At 36.4% G+C, this 19,307-nt stretch overlaps 2 protein-coding genes across 2 annotated transcripts in view; one reads left to right on the forward strand and one right to left on the reverse strand.

The window, feature by feature from the left end:
• Positions 1–19,307, reverse strand: part of LOC124260914 (ATP-dependent translocase ABCB1-like) — a 169,113-nt gene that overhangs the window by 95,168 nt on the left and 54,638 nt on the right.
• Positions 8,278–17,830, forward strand: LOC124260912. The gene is given in 4 exon segments (XM_046695236.1): positions 8,278–8,295; positions 14,398–14,703; positions 15,211–15,328; positions 15,330–17,830. Coding segments are annotated over 3 exon segments (1,362 nt in total). The 5' UTR covers positions 8,278–8,295; positions 14,398–14,417; the 3' UTR covers positions 16,288–17,830.

Consider the following 19,307-nt stretch of genomic DNA (forward strand, 5'->3'; position numbering starts at 1 on the left):
TTGTGATATAACTGTAACATTGCTGACTATACAAGTTGCTGTGATATAACTAACATTGCTGACAATACAAGTTGCTGTGATATAACTGTAATATTGCTGACTATACAAGTTGCTGTGATATAACTCATATTGCTGACTATACAAGTTGCTGTGATATAACTGTCATATTGCTGACTATACAAGTTGCTGTGATATAGCAGGCTGACTGAACTGGCTTCAGTGATATAAATGAGTGAGTTTAGTTTTTAACGCTGCTTTTAGCAATATTCCAGCAATATCACACCAGAAATGGGCATCACACATTGTACCTATGTGGGGAATCAAACTACACAGGTCCTTGGCAAAATGAGCGAACGCTTTAACCACTAAGCTACCCCACTGCCTGTGCAGTGATATAACTGTTACAGTTTGACAATACAGGTTGCTATGATAATGTTAACATTGCTGACTATACAGGTTGCTATGATAATGTTAACATTGCTGACAATACAGGTTGCTATGATAATGTTAACATTGCTGACTATACAGGTTGCTATGATAATGTTAACATTGCTGACTATACAGGTTGCTATGATAATGTTAACATGATAATGTTAACATTGCTGACTATACAGGTTGCTATGATAATGTTAACATTGCTGACTATACATGTTAACATTGCTGCTATGATAATGTTAACATTGCTGACTATACAGGTTGCTATGATAATGTTAACATTGCTGAGATAAGGTTTAAAATAACATTGCTGACTATACAGGTTGCTATGATAATGTTAACATTGCTGACTATACAGGTTGCTATGATAATGTTAACATTGCTGACTATACAGGTTGCTATGATAATGTTAACATTGCTGACTATACAGGTTGCTATGATAATGTTAACATTGCTGACAATACAGGTTGCTATGATAATGTTAACATTGCTGACTATACAGGTTGCTATGATAATGTTAACATTGCTGACTATACAGGTTGCTATGATAATGTTAACATTGCTGACTATACAGGTTGCTATGAGATAACTGTAAAATTGCTGACAATACAGGTTGCTATGATATAATGCTGGTTGCTATGATAATGTTTACATTGCTGACAATACAGGTTCCCTGATAGCAATGTTCGTTGGGCCAACATTGGCCAACGTAGGCTCAATGATGGCCAATGTTGGTCCAACATTGGCCCAACGGACATTGCTATCTGGGTTGCTATGATAATGTAACATTGCTGACTATACAGGTTGCTATGAGATAACTGTAAAATTGCTGACTATGCTGGTTGCTATGATAAAAGTTTTATATTTCATTCCACACAGAACAAAACAAGGTGTTAAAGTCCATTCACTCACTAACTCACTCAAGTTACTGAACATGATAAGGGTGATTTTAATGTGCAAAATTTCAATCAGTTACACTTGAACCTTATGTAAGTCATCAGCTTATCATTTAACCATACAAGTCTTATCTTCAGCTTAACATACAGAGATGTTAAGTGTACAGGCACTGCTTAAGCAAACCAGGGAATGGGGATTTATTTGAAAGCCCTATAATTATTCCACTGTGTCGTCACATGTTATCAGCGGCTAAGCAGATTAGCAGTATAAGTAAACACTGTAAATACTTACAGTGTACATTATCTGATAACAAAGATTCAGACATTATGCTCTTATCTCACATGCCCATATTTGGATTACTGACACCGTATTTATCATGCTGACTGCCAGAGGGTGGAATTTCCAGATGAAAAATACAAGAGAAAAGTAGGATAATTTAAGGATCTTCCAAGCCAAATACTATCATTTGGTTACATAATTAGTCCAAACATAGCAGAACTTAATGTATCAGTAATCTGACAATCATACAGTTTGTATTTGTACAAAATTTTAAAGGTTAATTAAGATCAGGAGATGCTACCGGAAACGTGTATTTTCTTCTTGTTTTACTTTAAAAAGTAGTAGGTGATCATATGTATATCACTACCACCACGTCTCTTTGTATGTCATTATAATGGGCCAAGATGGCTCTTTATGGATTGATAGTCAGTCCAAGATGGCCGTTGACGGACAGCCATCTTGAACTGACTATGAATCACACTTTTATTACTTTTGGTATTTTGTATACATATGTATATGTAATGGTTCATGTATTCATATACATGACAAACAGTGAGTGAGTGAGTTCAAATTTAAAGTCATGTTGGCAATATTTCCGCCATGTTGTGACTTGCAAAACAGTATTAATAACAAACAAGATCAAGAAATATTCTTGTACAAACAACCATGACATTGATCTCGCCATGTTGCCATTAGGTTTATGTGTGATGTTTGATGAACATAGCAAAGTCAAACTGATAAAACTTGAACTTTTCACCTTACAATTTCACAGCTATAAACCAACATCCATTAACATTTAACAGTGTATATATTCCTTATACATTATCAATCTGAAGCATACTGAAAATTTCCATTGAGCAGTTAAACATCATGGCTGTCTGGGCGACTATATGTTCAGGTCATTGACGTGGGGTGGTGTATTAGAATGACTACAGCAGGATCTGAAGGGATCTGTCAACAAACCATTATCCTACCTGAGTAGTGCCTCTATGTGTGACGAAAGTAGATATGTAGGTTACTGGACAAGCAATTGCTTACATGGCCATATGCACGTGATACTGTCCTCTGAAAGGACGGGGATCTCACACTGGATTACCGACAGTCACAGCTAATCAAAATGGCATATTCAGAGGATGCTGAAATTGGTAGGTATTATGTTTTGTGATAGTATTCAGTGTCTGAGGATACACATGATAAGTGAGAGTTTACCATTATAATGCTCTGAGATAGTAACAGTAATGTGTTCTGGATTAAAGACAGTATTATGGAAGAAGAAGACAATGGTATAAGAAGCTATACCGAAACGTCGCATCATAAGAAATAAAGAAGTTGTTATCCATAAAGTATTATACTTTTCTGTGGTACTTTTGTCATGGATTCATTATGCTAGTGTGTCATCTGTGATCAGCTTATTTAGTTAAATCAAACATTGACAGGGCTTTAGTGAATTAAGGACCAGGATTTTCTTCCTGAAGAATAATCAACCATCTCAAATGAAAACAAATCATATTATTCCATCCCATAATATAATGAATTGAAATACCTTGTTGACATGTATTTCTGATGAAACACACATTTAATACAAGCACAAATGTTTTTCCCAAGGGTGACACAGTGTATAAATATTAACAGAGATCACTTCTGTCACAATAAGCTGATGAACCCAGTGTTAAAGTACGCTGGCGGTATTACGCATGGTCTCACTGCTTCCACTTCATAAGTTAAACCATGGAGAGTGCTGATACTCCATGAAAGAGTTTCTGTGTCCAGCACTATCTCATTGTCATAAACTACATCTTTTTCTCAGCCACCATTGGCAAGAATTTCACACTGATTTTGCCCATACATAAGTACTCAAGCAAAGCAAAATTTACGAGGTACATCAAGTGACATTCAACAACTGACAGGACCTTTGGTCTTCAATAGCGGTAAATACAGAAGCGGTATACGATTGTGTGATAAAATGGCAAGTGTTGAGGTGGTATAAGTTCAAGTTGACCAGCTGGGACCCACAATGGGCATTTCATATCGAATTTATTTGCCTTTCAAGCAATTCTGTTGTGGATCGATACTGGCGTGGTTTCATCTGAAGCCATTCAACTGAAGTAAAGACTTTCTGGGACTTATAAGACTGGGATATTCAAATTGGAATACATATATTGGGTAATATTTGTAGCCACTTCAAGCATTTTAGTTACATCATTTTAGTGAAATGTGTGAACATGTACATCTATAACCCACTGAAGAAAATTATCGGGTCAAATTTGGGATTCCAACCCAGTCAGAAGATTCTGCTTAAAGACTTGGGAGTAAAAAGGTCTGGTGCGAGGAACAAATTTTTAACCACTAGACTATCTCACCCTCTGCCACGAGAGACTGACTTCAGGTAATAAATGTAACATTATTATTGTTTATTTATTTTTTAACACGACTTGTGTGCCCTTCAGTCAACTGGGACTATATTTTTCAATTACGATGTTCATAAACCATGTCATTGGCACTGAATTATTATATTACTAAAATGTTACTGTATCAAAAAAACTCTTATAGGAATAATAACATTACAACACAACATAATGTAAAATGATAAAAAAACATGAACAACACCTATATGCAACAGCTTGTCATGTATGAGTTTTATTTCATTCTCAGCAGGGGGTTATGGCTTTTATGTCCCAATAATGGCTGAAAGTGGAACATGTACTTATGTGATGGGTGTGACCACACTCCACTGACAGAGGACGACCATGAGTGTATGATTTGCAATTTCTTTTGTTTGCCAACTCTTTAATACTGTGTGGGTTGGCCATTTGTTTACAGGTGTGTCATGTCCGCTGGACTTAGCACAGTATTCGTCACACATGGTCTTCAACTCAATTAATCTGATCAGGAGTGGGTGTAAAGTGGTTTAGGCTTATCACTGATATATAGGTCAACGGAGCTGTAAGTTTGTTCAGGATAATGTTAGTCTGCAGGAATTTTTTCTGAAAATAAAAATTTGAATGAAAACAGATTTACTTTATGAGTGGTGAGTGAGAATGTGGCTATACACTGCAGTCATCAATATGACAGCTTGTGAAGATTAAGTCTGGAGCAGACAAATCAGTGGTTGATATGAATACACAATGCCATTTAGAAAGTGGTCAAATGTAACATATGTTACATATGGGATTACACTTTCTTAGTAAAGTACAGATTCTAGTACTTTTGTTGGGTTCAGTCCCATCTGGGATTTGAACCCACATCCTCAGAGTCAGGCACCTAATCCCCAGCACACAAAGTCAGCCGCCTAACCCTGCTCAGCCACCGTGGCTACCACCAGTGGTTGATAGTATGAACCATCTAATAGGTAAATATTCTTGACCACCAAACTTAATTTCAGTTAGTAAGCTAATCCTACAAGCACTTGATTCTCTTGGGAACTATGGTGCCCTGCATTCCCCATTAGGATGAAGAATAATTTCATTATTTAGCATAAATTCATACCCATAATGTTTGTATAATCTGGTTCATTGACGGTCTGGTTGGTTAAAAATCAGTTCCTAATCTACTTGATATTCCTATCTGGTAATAAATATCATCCGATATTAATTTATTTCATCTGTGATTTAATGGGTTAAGAGTATCAAACTGTTTTAGTGTCAGATTTGACCAGTCAATTATATGTGCATAATATAAAATCTGGGTCACTGAAGGGCTGTTTTGAAAGTCCAGATAGTTGGCAGGAAATTAGTTGACCAAATCAATGGCAGTAACTGGTGATGATTATTTACTGCAATTGATCAGGCTATTTGATTGTCGGCTACATACATAGCTCTCTTTGATGTGCCACCTCGACAGGTGACAGGTGAGTCATGTTGACAGCAATATTGACGGATAGGTATAGGTTGTAGATTTCAGCCTAGCAGTGCAGCCAGGTTGGAAATAATTGTGGTATATTGTGAGTCTCATGACTGACCATAATGGTGGTCAGTTGTTTTGGGAGTATAAGTCAGGTGAGTTGTACTTGCTGCGACAGTGAGTGACAGATAGATATCACTAAAGTGATTGGATACATTTAGTGTAGATTGCAATATAAAGCTGTATACAACAATTTGATTTTCTGATTTAATGGGTATCAGTAATAATATATATTGATACATTATAACTGATAATGAATTATTTATGTCACAGTTACAACATTTGATCATAATTCCTTATTTGGTATAGATTTATCATCCCATACCGACATCCACAGAAAACATCACCAGAGATACGGCCACAGTGGTATTGCATCACAGTGCTTTGTAGACCATTGTGACATCATCAGTTACCATAACATCACAATCAAATATCACAACTTATCTCTCTGCCACTGAAGCTGGTTAGCTCTTCCTTTTACATTCACAGGGATGAGAATTTTCTGCGGATCCGCGTAATTCCGGGAATTTCATGAGGCCAAGGGTCATTTTTGTGAATCGTCTAAATCCGTATAATTTGGCCCCAGCTAGTTTTCAGAGCTTTTCTCATAACTTCATTCTCATCCCTGCGTTCAAGACAACTTGTATTAATATATTTGATATCAAAAGACACTTGGGGGAGGTTCTCTACATATCAGGAGTACATGTTGTATGAAATGAAAATATCATATTAATATAGTATTTTGTCAAGCTGCTAACTTGTATATCTGCTTTGAGTTTACTATTTATAGCAGTGATGGTGGTTGAGTTGTCAAGTGGCATTACCTATGTGACCTGAACGTCCATTGAGATATATCTATTTAATCTCTACACAATGTATTAACAGAGCTAACATACATGTATTACAAGACAGAGATTAGTGAAAGTGGCTTGACCTGTGTGATGACAAATGAGCGTTCCGTCTATATTATGTAGATTTCACAAGACCTGATTACAAAGATGTGTTCTTGCAGTTAATGGGAAATTCCAGAAATGGTTAGAACACAGAAATTGCATGACAGCATCTCATGGAATTTCATGACATCTGACAAGGTGTATTTTAGGGGTGAAACGGTATACCTGGTAATTTGCCTTCGGTTTGGTATACCGTAATGCAGTCCAAAAATTTGGTATTTTTGGTTTTCGTACCATCATTTTATTAACCTTTTAAAACCTTTTCTGAAATCAAATAATTTTGTCAAAATCTATGCATTTCTTTGCAAGATGGCTCTTGTCAATTTTCTGCATAATGATCATATCTCATATGCCGAACCAAAACGAACCAAACCAAAGGCCTTGTACGCAATGCGTGCCATACCGTAGTAAGAGCGTACCGTTTCACCCCTAGTGTATTGGTCTTGTTTTGAGAGAGAAGGTGTAGGACCACATCAAAAGTATGCACACTGTTGGTGAGGAGAAATGAGGTTCAACATTGTGCTCAAGATAATTTCATTAAAGTGTTAACATGCATGCACAAGGGTGTGTGGCTGCATGTACTAATCTGGCTTCATGTTTTACAGCCAGATTCAGTGCAAGCCAACTGACATACCATGTAACAGAGTTGACCAGTCCTTGTGAAATGTTCCAGGGTAACAACAAGTACCATCTTTAAATGACCTTCATATGCTGAGGATGGCACATAGCAATGAGTTGGCAGGGAAATATTTTGTTACAGTGAAATGCAAATTTATGGGTGAGTGAGCTGGATTTTACACACTTTTAGCAATACTCCAGCAATATCACGGCGGGGAACACCAGAAATGGGCTTCACACATTGTACCCATGTGGGGAACGAAACCGGGCCTTCGGTGTGACGAGCGAATGCTTTAACCACTAGGCTATACCACAAATTTAAGAATAATCCAATTTTTGTATTACTGGGAGAAACAAGTTCCAAACGATTTGTGTCAATGTCTGCACAAGTGGCCTCCTTCAGTCACCTAAATCAATGGATTGTCAAGCATGTGACAGATGTGAACTTGTAAATGAGGACAGACAGGTTTGAGTGCAGGGCTGGGCTGCAATGATAGGATTTAATTGCTTTGTTAAAAAATCAATTGTTTAATCAGTGGATATCAGTCTAGATAACGCAGATGCTCAGATTAAGTGACATGCTTATATCCCACAGTGTGACATGTCAATTTCACTGCTAAGAGACAGACAAGCCAATCATCCTCCTTGTCACCACTCTGTCACAACAGAAGCACCTGCTTGTCATCTTCTCTCAACCTGTTATTACCTGATTTAGTCACTGAACATGACAATCCAGACAAAACTTCAAGTAATTATTCCAGCTCAGTGAGCAAGGCAGGTAACTGGCTTACAGAGCAGACAGTCCAATACAATTTGGGAATAATGAGAATATTAAGTCGTAAAATACATCGTGGGAATTATATATTACATCTTAACGTCAATAACGTCATGGTTTAGCACTTTTTATATTCCAGCAATATCACGGCAGGGGACACCAGAAATGGGCTTCACACATTGTACCCATATGGGGAATTGAACCCGGGTCTTTGGGGTGACGGGCAAACGCTTTAACCACTAGGCTACCCCACCGCTCCTAGCGTCATGTGAGGCTACAGAGACAAGATTGTTCAAGGATAAAGACTGAGTCTGTATTTGAAATATGTTGTTTATATTTTGTGTATGATGTAATCTGCATGATTTCTATGACAAGTTCAACCAAGCTTATTTTATAGTGTAGGTTCTAAACAGGTTTGGATAAATTTTGACCTCTCATGTAAGCTGCTAATTACATGTAGAGCAGTACATGCTCTTATATACATTTAAGATTGGCAATCACATGCTCCAATATACTGCTGTTAAACAGAGGTGAATGGTTAATCTTGACCACTGCTAATTACAGGTGTAACACCACATGCTCCAATATGTTTGTAGTATTCTGTCTTAATCAACATCTAAGATTGGCAATTACATGCTTCAAAATACTGATGTTAAACAGAGGTGAGTGGTTAATCTTGACCACTCAGATAAACCGCTAATTACAAGGGTAACACAACATGCTTCAATATATTGATGTGAAACATAAGTGATTTTTGGCAATTTAGACCCCTCAGGCAACTTGTTAACATAAACTGTCACTCAACATAATTGAAGAACAGTGACAGTGCATACTATTTATCTAATGCAGACAGGTGTATTACTCATCTTCATTAACAGTGATTACAGGTGTGACAGTTCAGGTACTAGTGAGCTACTTTGATAAGTGTGACACATATACTGAGATAATATATATAAATTACAACTAAAACTGTGAAGTAACATTGTTTAATAAACAGCATGAATATGATTACTCAATGTATTATTTTTTTTTGGTCTACAACAAAAATGATTAGAAATCCTGGCTGTCAATTCAATAAAGTAATAGGTGACCATAATGTTATTGTCAAAAGAGCTTGATACATTTATCATTTTTGTTGTGAATGGTGAGTGATCTGATATGCCTTAGAAGGGGGAGGTGCAGACTAATGCTTAGTCTCTGAATATATATAATTTTGAAAATAACATTTAAATTGAGAAGGAGCCACACTGAGATTGGAAATTCACTGAGATCCCGAACCTTAGGAATCTGGACTTGATTCAGTTAGGGCTTTAGCATTACAGAGAGGGCTGGGCTGTAGGGGAAATAATGTGGTTTTGGGACTATGAGACAGACTAGGGGAAGGGAGGTAAGATAGGTTTCAACATCATATTTAATGTATTATGTCAAGGTGCTTGCATGTGTTTGTGGCCTTGTCAGGACTAATCATGGTTTTACAGTGCTAACCCACTGATACCTTGCCACAGTTAAACCTGGATACCCAACAGACACAACATACAGGTAATCAGTGTTTGTTTATCCCCTAATGGCAGCACCAGGGAATATTGTCGGTCATACAGACCCTGAAACAAATATATCCAAAAAAGCCCATGCAAATCTAGATTTCCACAGTTTCAGGAAATGAAGTAAGTTTCTGGGCTCCCTTTCATTATATTTTATTATTATAATTTAGGAACTGTTTATTCTGTAAATATGTTCATTTCAGAGACTAGATGTTAGTCTACAGGGAGGGTACAATGTCATCTTTTAGTAATATGGCCGGATGATCAAACCACCAATCACTCCCACACAAGTCTATATATCACTGTTCCTGCCTGGTCATATATCAACATTGGGATATATCTTGTATATCACCTCACCAACATCTGAGCATTTCATTGGGGGATAATCTTTGCCTGGAGTTAGGATTACTTGGCCTAAGGTCAGATTGCACAATCTACAATGTTGAGGGCAGCCCATGGTATTTGTCAAGCAGTACCAGGTAGCTGCGGGCTATGTACACAGAATGTTCTTGTGTCTCCAGGTAACTAATTGATAAGCTAAAATAGATAAAAACGTCAAACCATTTTGATGTTTCACTTCACAAATGTATCAAAAGAATATTGGTCTGGGCTTAACCAAAAACAAACCGATATCTGCTGACAAGTCATGATGGAATTTTAATTGGAATCATCACCTAAACCATCAAATTCCCCATAAAGATTACAACATCTTACAGCTAATTAATTAATTAATTAATTGTCCATTTCAATAACGACATCCAACTGTCACCTGTCTCAGGTAATAAACTAGAGCAGGACACCTATCAGGTGTAATCAATTGCAGTTTTGTCACCTTCCTATCAAAGACCGATAACCAAATCCAGGTAAGAAATTGTCTGTCCTTCACCTGATGTCAGTTTCACAGGTAGGCAGTTGCTGAGTTAACAGGTAGGCTGTCGCAGCGTGCTAGTCATACCCACGTGATGATTACAAGTGACTGAGCCAGGGCACACACACACAATTTCCTTGGGTCTGTCACAGCTGGTGGGGAAAGTTGCCTACCTGGCCCATGTCTCATTAGCACTGTTGTGGATATACGCTTAGTGTCCAGGTAAATCTGAAATTTATGTGTTGGTTTCTGATGGAATGACTGACATATATTAAGTTACAGTGTCAGTTTTACTGCTAACAAGACATGTTAATTTGATGTATGCCAAACCTTATTTAACTGTACACTTTCATTTCAAAGGCACTGAATACAATACCTTTACTGCATAATCTTATCTCTATTGTTGTATGTACTTAATTAACTACTGTTGGATGTTGTTTTAACAGCTTTTAACACCATGGTGTCAATATCAAGGTGTTGTTTTAAGAGCATTCAACACACTAAGTGTCACATGAGATATTGATTAGTGAACACAGCTGATTGGCAGTCACAGTGGTTATATAATGTTTATTGCACATGCAATCTACACCAAACATCAGATATGCCTTCATACAGCAGTGGAGGCAAGTATATTCAAAGTTGAACGATGTTAAACTTTAATGTGTAAAATATTTGAATAACAACCTCTTAGTACTTTCTAAGCTAGGAACACAGTTGGTACATTACATTGTACATGCCATTCTTCATGATTTGTAAACAACAGTGTGTTTATTTCAGTGAATCAGTGAATATTTGTTATTTACAAAATGGACCCTTTCCATCTTGCCCTTTGGAATTGCTTATTGTTTCCTAATTGACAGAAATAACTGTGTTTGCTCAACAATGGACCTCTTAACATAAGGTGATATATAGTATGTCAAGTTTATGACACTTTCTTTCCTCGAGGAAAGATTTTACCTTAAGCTTAAAAACAAGATATGTTTACTTCCTTGTCAAAGATGATATGTAGAATGTTGATGTTTCCTGGTGACAGCCTATTGCTATGACAATTTCCACAGCTACGAATTAACAAGTGTTTTAGTAAACAAACATTAGTTTCAATGATTTTGTGATAATGTCATTGTTCAACTGTCTTGAAGATATTTCTTTAGTTTCTCCAAAATGGTTAGCATATTGTTTTTCTTTGCAGTAATTTTGAAAATAAGGAAGTATTGATCTAACCATATTTGTATTGAAAAGTGTGAGTGAGTGAGTTAAGATTTACAGTCATTTTGTCAATATTGAAAAGTACAAACTAGATTGATGACACCACTTAGAAGTAAAAAATCAGCAACAGCATTCTAACATATGATTTCTTATGATTATTCTTTTCATAATGTTTATTGAAGAAAACATTTGACAAGATACTGTCAACTGAGGGATATTTAAATGTTTTTCACAAAACTGAAAACTGATTTCATTGCCAAATCTGCAAACGTTTTAACAGTATTATCAGCATAATCTGCATCTAATTCATGATGGGTTCACGGTTTTTAATGTTTTTGTGATCAATACAACCAAAGGCTCATTGAAGCTGTCACAGTTAAAGATTTACAGCAAACAGTAAACACTTGTTATAAGTGTTGGCGAACATGTGACTGTTGAACCATTTCTGTGTCAACCACACCTCCACTGAGGTGATGTCATGTGAGATAAACACTTACAGCAATGCACACGGAACAGACTGAAAAACTCGACACATTCACTCTACCATCAGGCCATGCATTACAAAGACGACATACATATAATCAAATTATTAAAATGTCACTCATCAGAGAAATGTATTGAACATTTGGAGGCTTATTAAAAAGATTTCTCAAATGGTTTCTTTGCTGTCTGGCCAAGCATTGCAATAGACTAGATAGATAGATGTAAAGACATGTTTAGCTTGTCACTGAGTGTATTTACCATTGTATACATTACATGTGGATCGCAAAAAGATCTTGGTCACGCATGATCTACCTCGTCAGCTGTTTCACAAAGCCAGGCAATGTATGCACTTTATACGTATGAGCTGTGCCCTCCAGGTAAGCTGGCTGTTCCCATGACATGTCAACTATTGAACAGCGTGTGAACGTGTATATTTTGAAACAGGCATAATTCAACAGCTGGAAAGATGACACTGGTATCAATTTCAAACTATCAGTTTTATGACCACATAATTTATTTTGAAAATTATTATTTTGCTTTTTTTTATTTCTTATTCATGCATTTATTTGTTTCCTACTTGTGTCACTGGAAATAAAATATATAGGAAACGTGTTTTAAAAAAATAAATTTGTCACAAATTAATCTCAGTTTTAAAAAGATAAATTTGTAACAAACTAGTCTCAGCTATATGTTCTAGATTCTTTTATTGAGGTGCCTTACTTAATCACTGAATATCTAAACTGCCTACTTCAGACATCATGACAACATGGAAACAACTCCTGTATTCTTTTAAAAGCAGCTTTGGTAGCAATTCTTTCTGGAATAAAATTAATATCATTTAATATACATTTAAAAAAAGAATAATGAAGAAAAATTTAAGAATGTCATTCGTTAAACTATAAATATTGTTATAATTTCCCCAGAAGAAGCATTTGTTTCGTCACACACCTAAACATTCATGAATGAATATTTTAAATAAATTGATCAATAAAATAAACAAGTCATGAGCCATTCCCAGTACGCCAGTATCTCAAATCAAGTAGAAGTTATGCTATGCTTCAGATGTGATAATGTTCCAGTGTTCAAGATCAGAAATAGTTAAACAATCAGCAAATTTCAACATCTCTTTCAAAAAGGGGTATGAGAAATTGTTGTAATTCCATTTGGGTTAAAAAAATATCTAAAATTTTATGCCATGCCCATATTGGACGAAAACACTTATGTGTGTTTTATCGCCATGCAATTCATGAGAATTCCCTTCCTATTCCCACGATCTCTGACTAACACCCAATGAGGCAATATTTGAAAGGATGAAATTCAAGAGTTGCTCCAGCCTCCTCTTTACAGTTGGCAAACCGGGAGTTTTAATGATATCATGTGCAGGTTTCAAATACGACAGGGACGGTACTGTATTGACAGTTCCACTGTAAAATATTGAAAGATCAATAGCTGATCTAGTCTGATGCCAGGCCGGGCTGTTCATCTTGAACCATTTGTGAACATAAAGTTTGTACAAAGTGGAAAGAAAAAAGAAATCAAATTTATTTTTTTAACTGCTGCATAAACAATCTCAGGATGGCAGTCTCTCACTGTATTAACTGTGATGTGGCAAGAATCTGTGGCCCTTCAACTGACTCCTTTTGTTGAACAATATTACACATTTTGAGTGATACATCTTGTAAAGAAGTACAGTTCGCTTTACACTGTATAGTGTAATAAAGTACACTTTTGCCCTGAACTATTATAGTTAAAGTAAGAGGACACTTGCTCGGGTACAATGTGTGAAGCCCATTTCTGGTGTGCCCCCATGACATTACTGGAATATAGCTAAAAGCTTTGTAAAACCACTTACCATGTGTCTCTAGACAATTCAGTATTGATCACTGTCAGTATTCAAGCTACATGTATATCGAAGTGCTCAATGAAACATTTGATAAATACATCAAATCATTTGACAGAAGAATCTAACCTGGTTATTTAAATCAAAACTGACCTACATTTTGCCAACATATATTAAGTAATGTCATCAGTCTATCACAACATTACTTTGATATAATAATCTAATCCATGTTATTGCATGTCCATTTGTTTAAGTGAGTGAGTTTAGTTTTACGCCGCCTTTAGCAATATTCCAGCAATATCACGGCCGGGGACACCAGAAATGGGCTTAATTGTTTAAGATACAAATGGTCTGAAAGAGCTTTAATGACCTTCACTGGGCTCTAACCCCTGAGATATTCGTCCTTGACCTACTTCTGAAATACAACCTTGATCTCATTGCAGATCATAATGTTTTTTGATATACTGGGGTAACAATTGTGACCTTGACCTATATTTGTAACATAACCTTTGCGTTATTGCAGGTCATATGTTTACTTTCAACATGCTTATACTACAGTGACCTTGACCTACTTCTGTAACATGACCTTCATCTTATTGCAGGTCATGCGTGTACTGTCAATATGCTTAAGGAGCAGCTCCTGAATCACGAGGACCTGCTCGAGTCACTGGACACAGAGCCCATTTTCGACTACCTCCTCCAACACGGCGTCTTGGACAAGACAGCCATTGACGGGATTTGTAATGAAAAGACGACCAAGGAACGGAACACTGCCCTGCTACGGCACCTCGAAGGCACTGGGAACAATGCAGTGGCGCTGTTCATCAACGCGCTGCGGCAGTCGGGACAACTTCACCTGGCCAGCACTCTGGACACATCCCAAAGGATTAAGCCTATCTACGGAACAGGTGTGTTGTCTTTTTCTGTGGATAAGGTATTTTGTCTCACTGGATGATGATATGATACCTGCCGTAAAATTAAACGTAACTACGGAACAGGTATGTTCTCTAAATCTGTGGATAAGGTACTTTATTCTCATTGGATGATGACATGATGCCTGCATTTAAAAAAAAAAATTAGGAAAAGAAAATGAGCTTCAGCAAATAAACAATTTCAAGATTTTAATGTGATGTTTTGAGGATTATCAAACATTAACGTTGCCTCTACTTTGAGTCTACTTTAAGACAAATAGAATGATGGATATTGCACAGCGATTTCTCTCGGATCATCAGATAAAATTGTTAAATATAATATTCATGTACTTTCATGTAGCAAGGTGTAATTAACATTTTGCATGATATATGTAAAACGGATTAATTAAATATCAATTGGAATGTAACATATTCATTACATGTGAATTAGAACATAACCATGGTAACTGATGACTATTGATAAATATAATTCAATTTTTACAGGTTACTGGGAGAAACAGAGACACAAAGGTCAAGTCATGGTCAAAATTCAGGTCAAGTCTGTCAAGGTTCTTGTACCTGTTGAAGAATCACCAGACAAGCGATATCGAACCAGAGATCTATGACGTCAAGATGACACCGCGCAGACTCCATAAGTCGTATGACAACATGCTGATGCTTGATCCAGATGAACAGCCCACGCCAAAACCAATCCGCATTGTGGATTATCCTTATGCTAAAGATGAAGAGGAAGAGGATGAACCCATCAAGCCTAAGAAATCTTGTTGGTGCATGTGTTTTCCTATGTTTCGTAGTCGTCGAAAAACGATCAAGGAAAAGAAATATACTGAGAAGGGGGCACCAGGTAAAGGTTCCCAGAATTCACAGTCCCCATCACGAGAGAAACTTAACCCCAGATCAATAAGTCCCACCAAACAGAAAATGAACTCCCCCTCAAAGGGAAGTAACTCTGGTTTGACCAATCCATGCGAGAAGGCGCTTAACGGGAATTCCCACTCACGGACCAACAGTCCCTTGAAGGACTCACGGACAGAATACAAGAACAGTGTTAATGAACAGCGAACACATTTAAAACAAGATCCCGATAACAAAGAAAATATGGACCCTGTAATAATGAGATATAACGATCAGTTGGAATTGGTCGAACTAAAACGTTACTCACACAAATCAAGTCCAAAACGTCATGCCTCGTCAAATTCCCTCATGTGTGAAAAGTGGAAACATGATGGTAAGCATTACGAGGAAAAATCAAGTGAATTTTATGGGCTGTTTGACAGAGATCTGAAAAACAGCTGCATAAAATATTTCGAACAGGATCGAGGGACACTCATCTTGCAGATTTTCAGCGATAACCAAGGAATAACTGTTTTCAATATTTGCATGACTCTAGACCAAGTCTCGAACCTTCATGAAGACTACACTGACGGCAAGCTACAGCAGAAACTACATTCTATTCTCATGGCTAATGGGACCATTGAACGACTGGATGTGCTCGACCTTGACCTTGCAATTACTATCGAGGACAACCAGTTTGATGAAGCAACACAAGAGCTTACGTGATGTTTAATTTGTGGCAGTGAATGGCGGCCATATGCAATTACACATCCATACTTCAATATTTCCACTACAGAACCAACTCGGGAGCACATCTCACGTTTTACGACACTAGCTGTACGACGTTTCCAGAGACAAGGAGAATAACAAATACAAAATATCATCTGATGTGACAAACTAACTGTCGGAGTTATCTACATATCAGAGACGCATCGAGTAAACGTGATTGATTACCCATTGCACAAAGATTCATGATCATCAAAATCGACTACAATCACGGTGACTGTCAGTATATCACACGCGCGGACATGCAAAGTTGACAAGTTTTCTTGTGTTTTTCGAGGAGAGATATATATGTTCTCAATCAAGATGTTTGAAATGTGCATCATTTCACTATCCGTTGGTCCTGTTGCAATGAAAGACACACCAAATACAGCGATTATTAATCGACAAATTCCTACATGGTTGCCATTTATGGTACCATAACCCTGACACGATCGATTCACCTGTTTGTGTGATGTGAAATGTAAAATATATATGTGTGGTTTTTGCCTTGTGTTTTCGGCGGTTGTCATTACATGTATAAATTAGCACCAATAACAATGTAGAATCTAGCTCAATGCGATGGACAGCAACAGTGGTGCTCCAATCATCCAATATCAATTCTTTTAGCCGTCATTACCGATCCTCATACTGTTGAAAGGCTAAGCACTGAGTGCTCACCATTTTATAATTTCTGTCTGGGATACGTACATTGCAGCGGCCACCTCGTACATTGCAGTTGTAAATGTGTATATTACAGCGGCCATCATGTATAGCATTCACAGACTGATGTCAACTCACTGTAGTTGTCAAATGTTTGTTTCCTTTAAGAACCTAATAGTGCTGTGTTGCCATGGTAATGGACAACCTCAGTTGGAAAGTCTGTTGCTAGGTTTGGAGATTATCTGTAGTGTACAAAAATTGTGATTGCAGTGAATGTGAAAATGTCTCATAGTTTTTGAGGAGTTTATGCATTTATGCAGAAATGTGGAGTATCTAGATCAAGTTTATGCACACTGACTTATGTGATGTTTGTATCGTACATTTCACCTGCTCTTGAAGCACCCCTTTCACACTTTACAAACATTGGAGACAAAAAGTTCATAGTGTTATTGTTCAAAGAAAGAACAGGATGTGATGCTTCTTTCTTTCCAAACATTTAGTGAACAAACAGGAGGATTATGTCTAATAATTAGAAAGACTTTATTCACTAGTTTGAATGACAAAATGGCAGATTTGGTGAAACCATTAAAATATTGTGATATTTTTGTGATAGATATATATGCTGGTTTAATTAATAAAGTACCAAAATGATACTTTTTCATTGTGTGCTCAATTTACAATATCTGTTAATATAAATTATTAAAAGCACCTCTCTTATAGATAGGGTGACAAGTAACTACTTAACGGATTGACCCTGTGATAATACATTTCAATATTTGCAAGAAAGCATTTTTCCTTGTAAATTTAGAGATAGATTAAGCGATAAATTTACACATTTTAGTTTTAAAAAAAAACAGATTCAAAATTTGCAATGAAAAATTGCTGAACTTAAACCTATGATACTGCTATGATGATACACATGTTATTAACAAAATGTGAATATTACTAAAACAAATTTAGATGAAAATGAATACTGTAAGAATGAGGTGATACAGAATTGATACGTCATCACATTCAACAGACTCTAGTTCTTCTTTGCTAGACAAGAATAGAAACTTAGTCCCTTATACGCTAATTTCCTTAAAACTGATTTTCCCCAGATAAACCCAGTGACACTTGGTATTGTAAACAGAACATATACTGATTTCCACAAAACTGAGTTTAATCTAGTCACAGTCCTTGTTTTTTCATTAATTAATATATCAGATTGTGTTTAATGATGCAAAACATGTCTTCCTAATGACACAAATCAGAACTTAACTCAAAACCTCGTCACTCGCCTCTCTGTAAAGTAGTGTTGAACTGCCTTGTCACAACAGTGTCGTGTTTACACCAGTATAACTGTTGTAATGCTGTTACATTGTTTGATCTATCAAGTACAACTGTTTTATTGTCAGATTTGTTTCTTCATGGAAAGTGTGCCACAAGGCAAAATACTAATATGAAATATAAACACAGGCTTCCTCTGTTATGATTCTCTTCAAAAACAAACCTCTTTGAATTAAAGTTTGAGAAAGACTTAACATCAATAGATGCTTAAAATGACCTTCAAATTTATGCCTTATTGAGGTTATTTTTTCACTCTTGTAACATTCAGTTTGTCTGTTAAAGATGAAAAAGATTAATCTTGCCTTACAGTAGAAGGCTGCCGTGATATTGCTGGAATATTGCTAAAAGCGGCCAAAAACTAAACTCACTCACTATAGTGGAAGGTTTACATATAATATATGAAAACATTTCTTTTTCAAGTTAAATATTTCAGAAATGTTAACTTTCATATTGATTTGAACAAAACAATATAAGAACATATCCAATGTGTCATGACAACGGGATCGAGCGCACTTAATAGATCAAATATGGTAATGCTTGTTTGTATATGACACAGTGACACAAAGTGGGCATTTCATGTTTCATTGAAACTTTCACTTCACAAACTTGAGGACCATCTCATTTTTAATTCCAGAATTCATTCTTAAGACTGTGAAATAGTTTTCAGTGTGCTATTTGTTATGTAATCAGAATCGTCCAAAGAGTATTTTGTCAAAGAAAGTTTGAAATTGAATTAGACTCTGAAGATATTTCACAGTCAAAATGGGGTGTTATTTAACATATATCATACAGTATTTATCACAGTAAGCTGAACTTTCCAATTATATTGAATTTCTTGTTTCCTTTTTATATACACTTCTTGGTGTGTGAAATCATTTTTGTTTTCTCTCCACCCATGTACTAGCTATTTAAAAGTAGATAAATTTTATTTCTTAAATGTTATTTTCCTAAGCAAGCAAGAAATGTGCCTTCAGTCAGATGTAATCGGAGCA

Source organism: Haliotis rubra, unplaced genomic scaffold (assembly GCF_003918875.1).
Source record: "Haliotis rubra isolate DU_JTF1 unplaced genomic scaffold, ASM391887v1 Scf780, whole genome shotgun sequence".
Taxonomy (NCBI): domain Eukaryota; kingdom Metazoa; phylum Mollusca; class Gastropoda; order Lepetellida; family Haliotidae; genus Haliotis; species Haliotis rubra.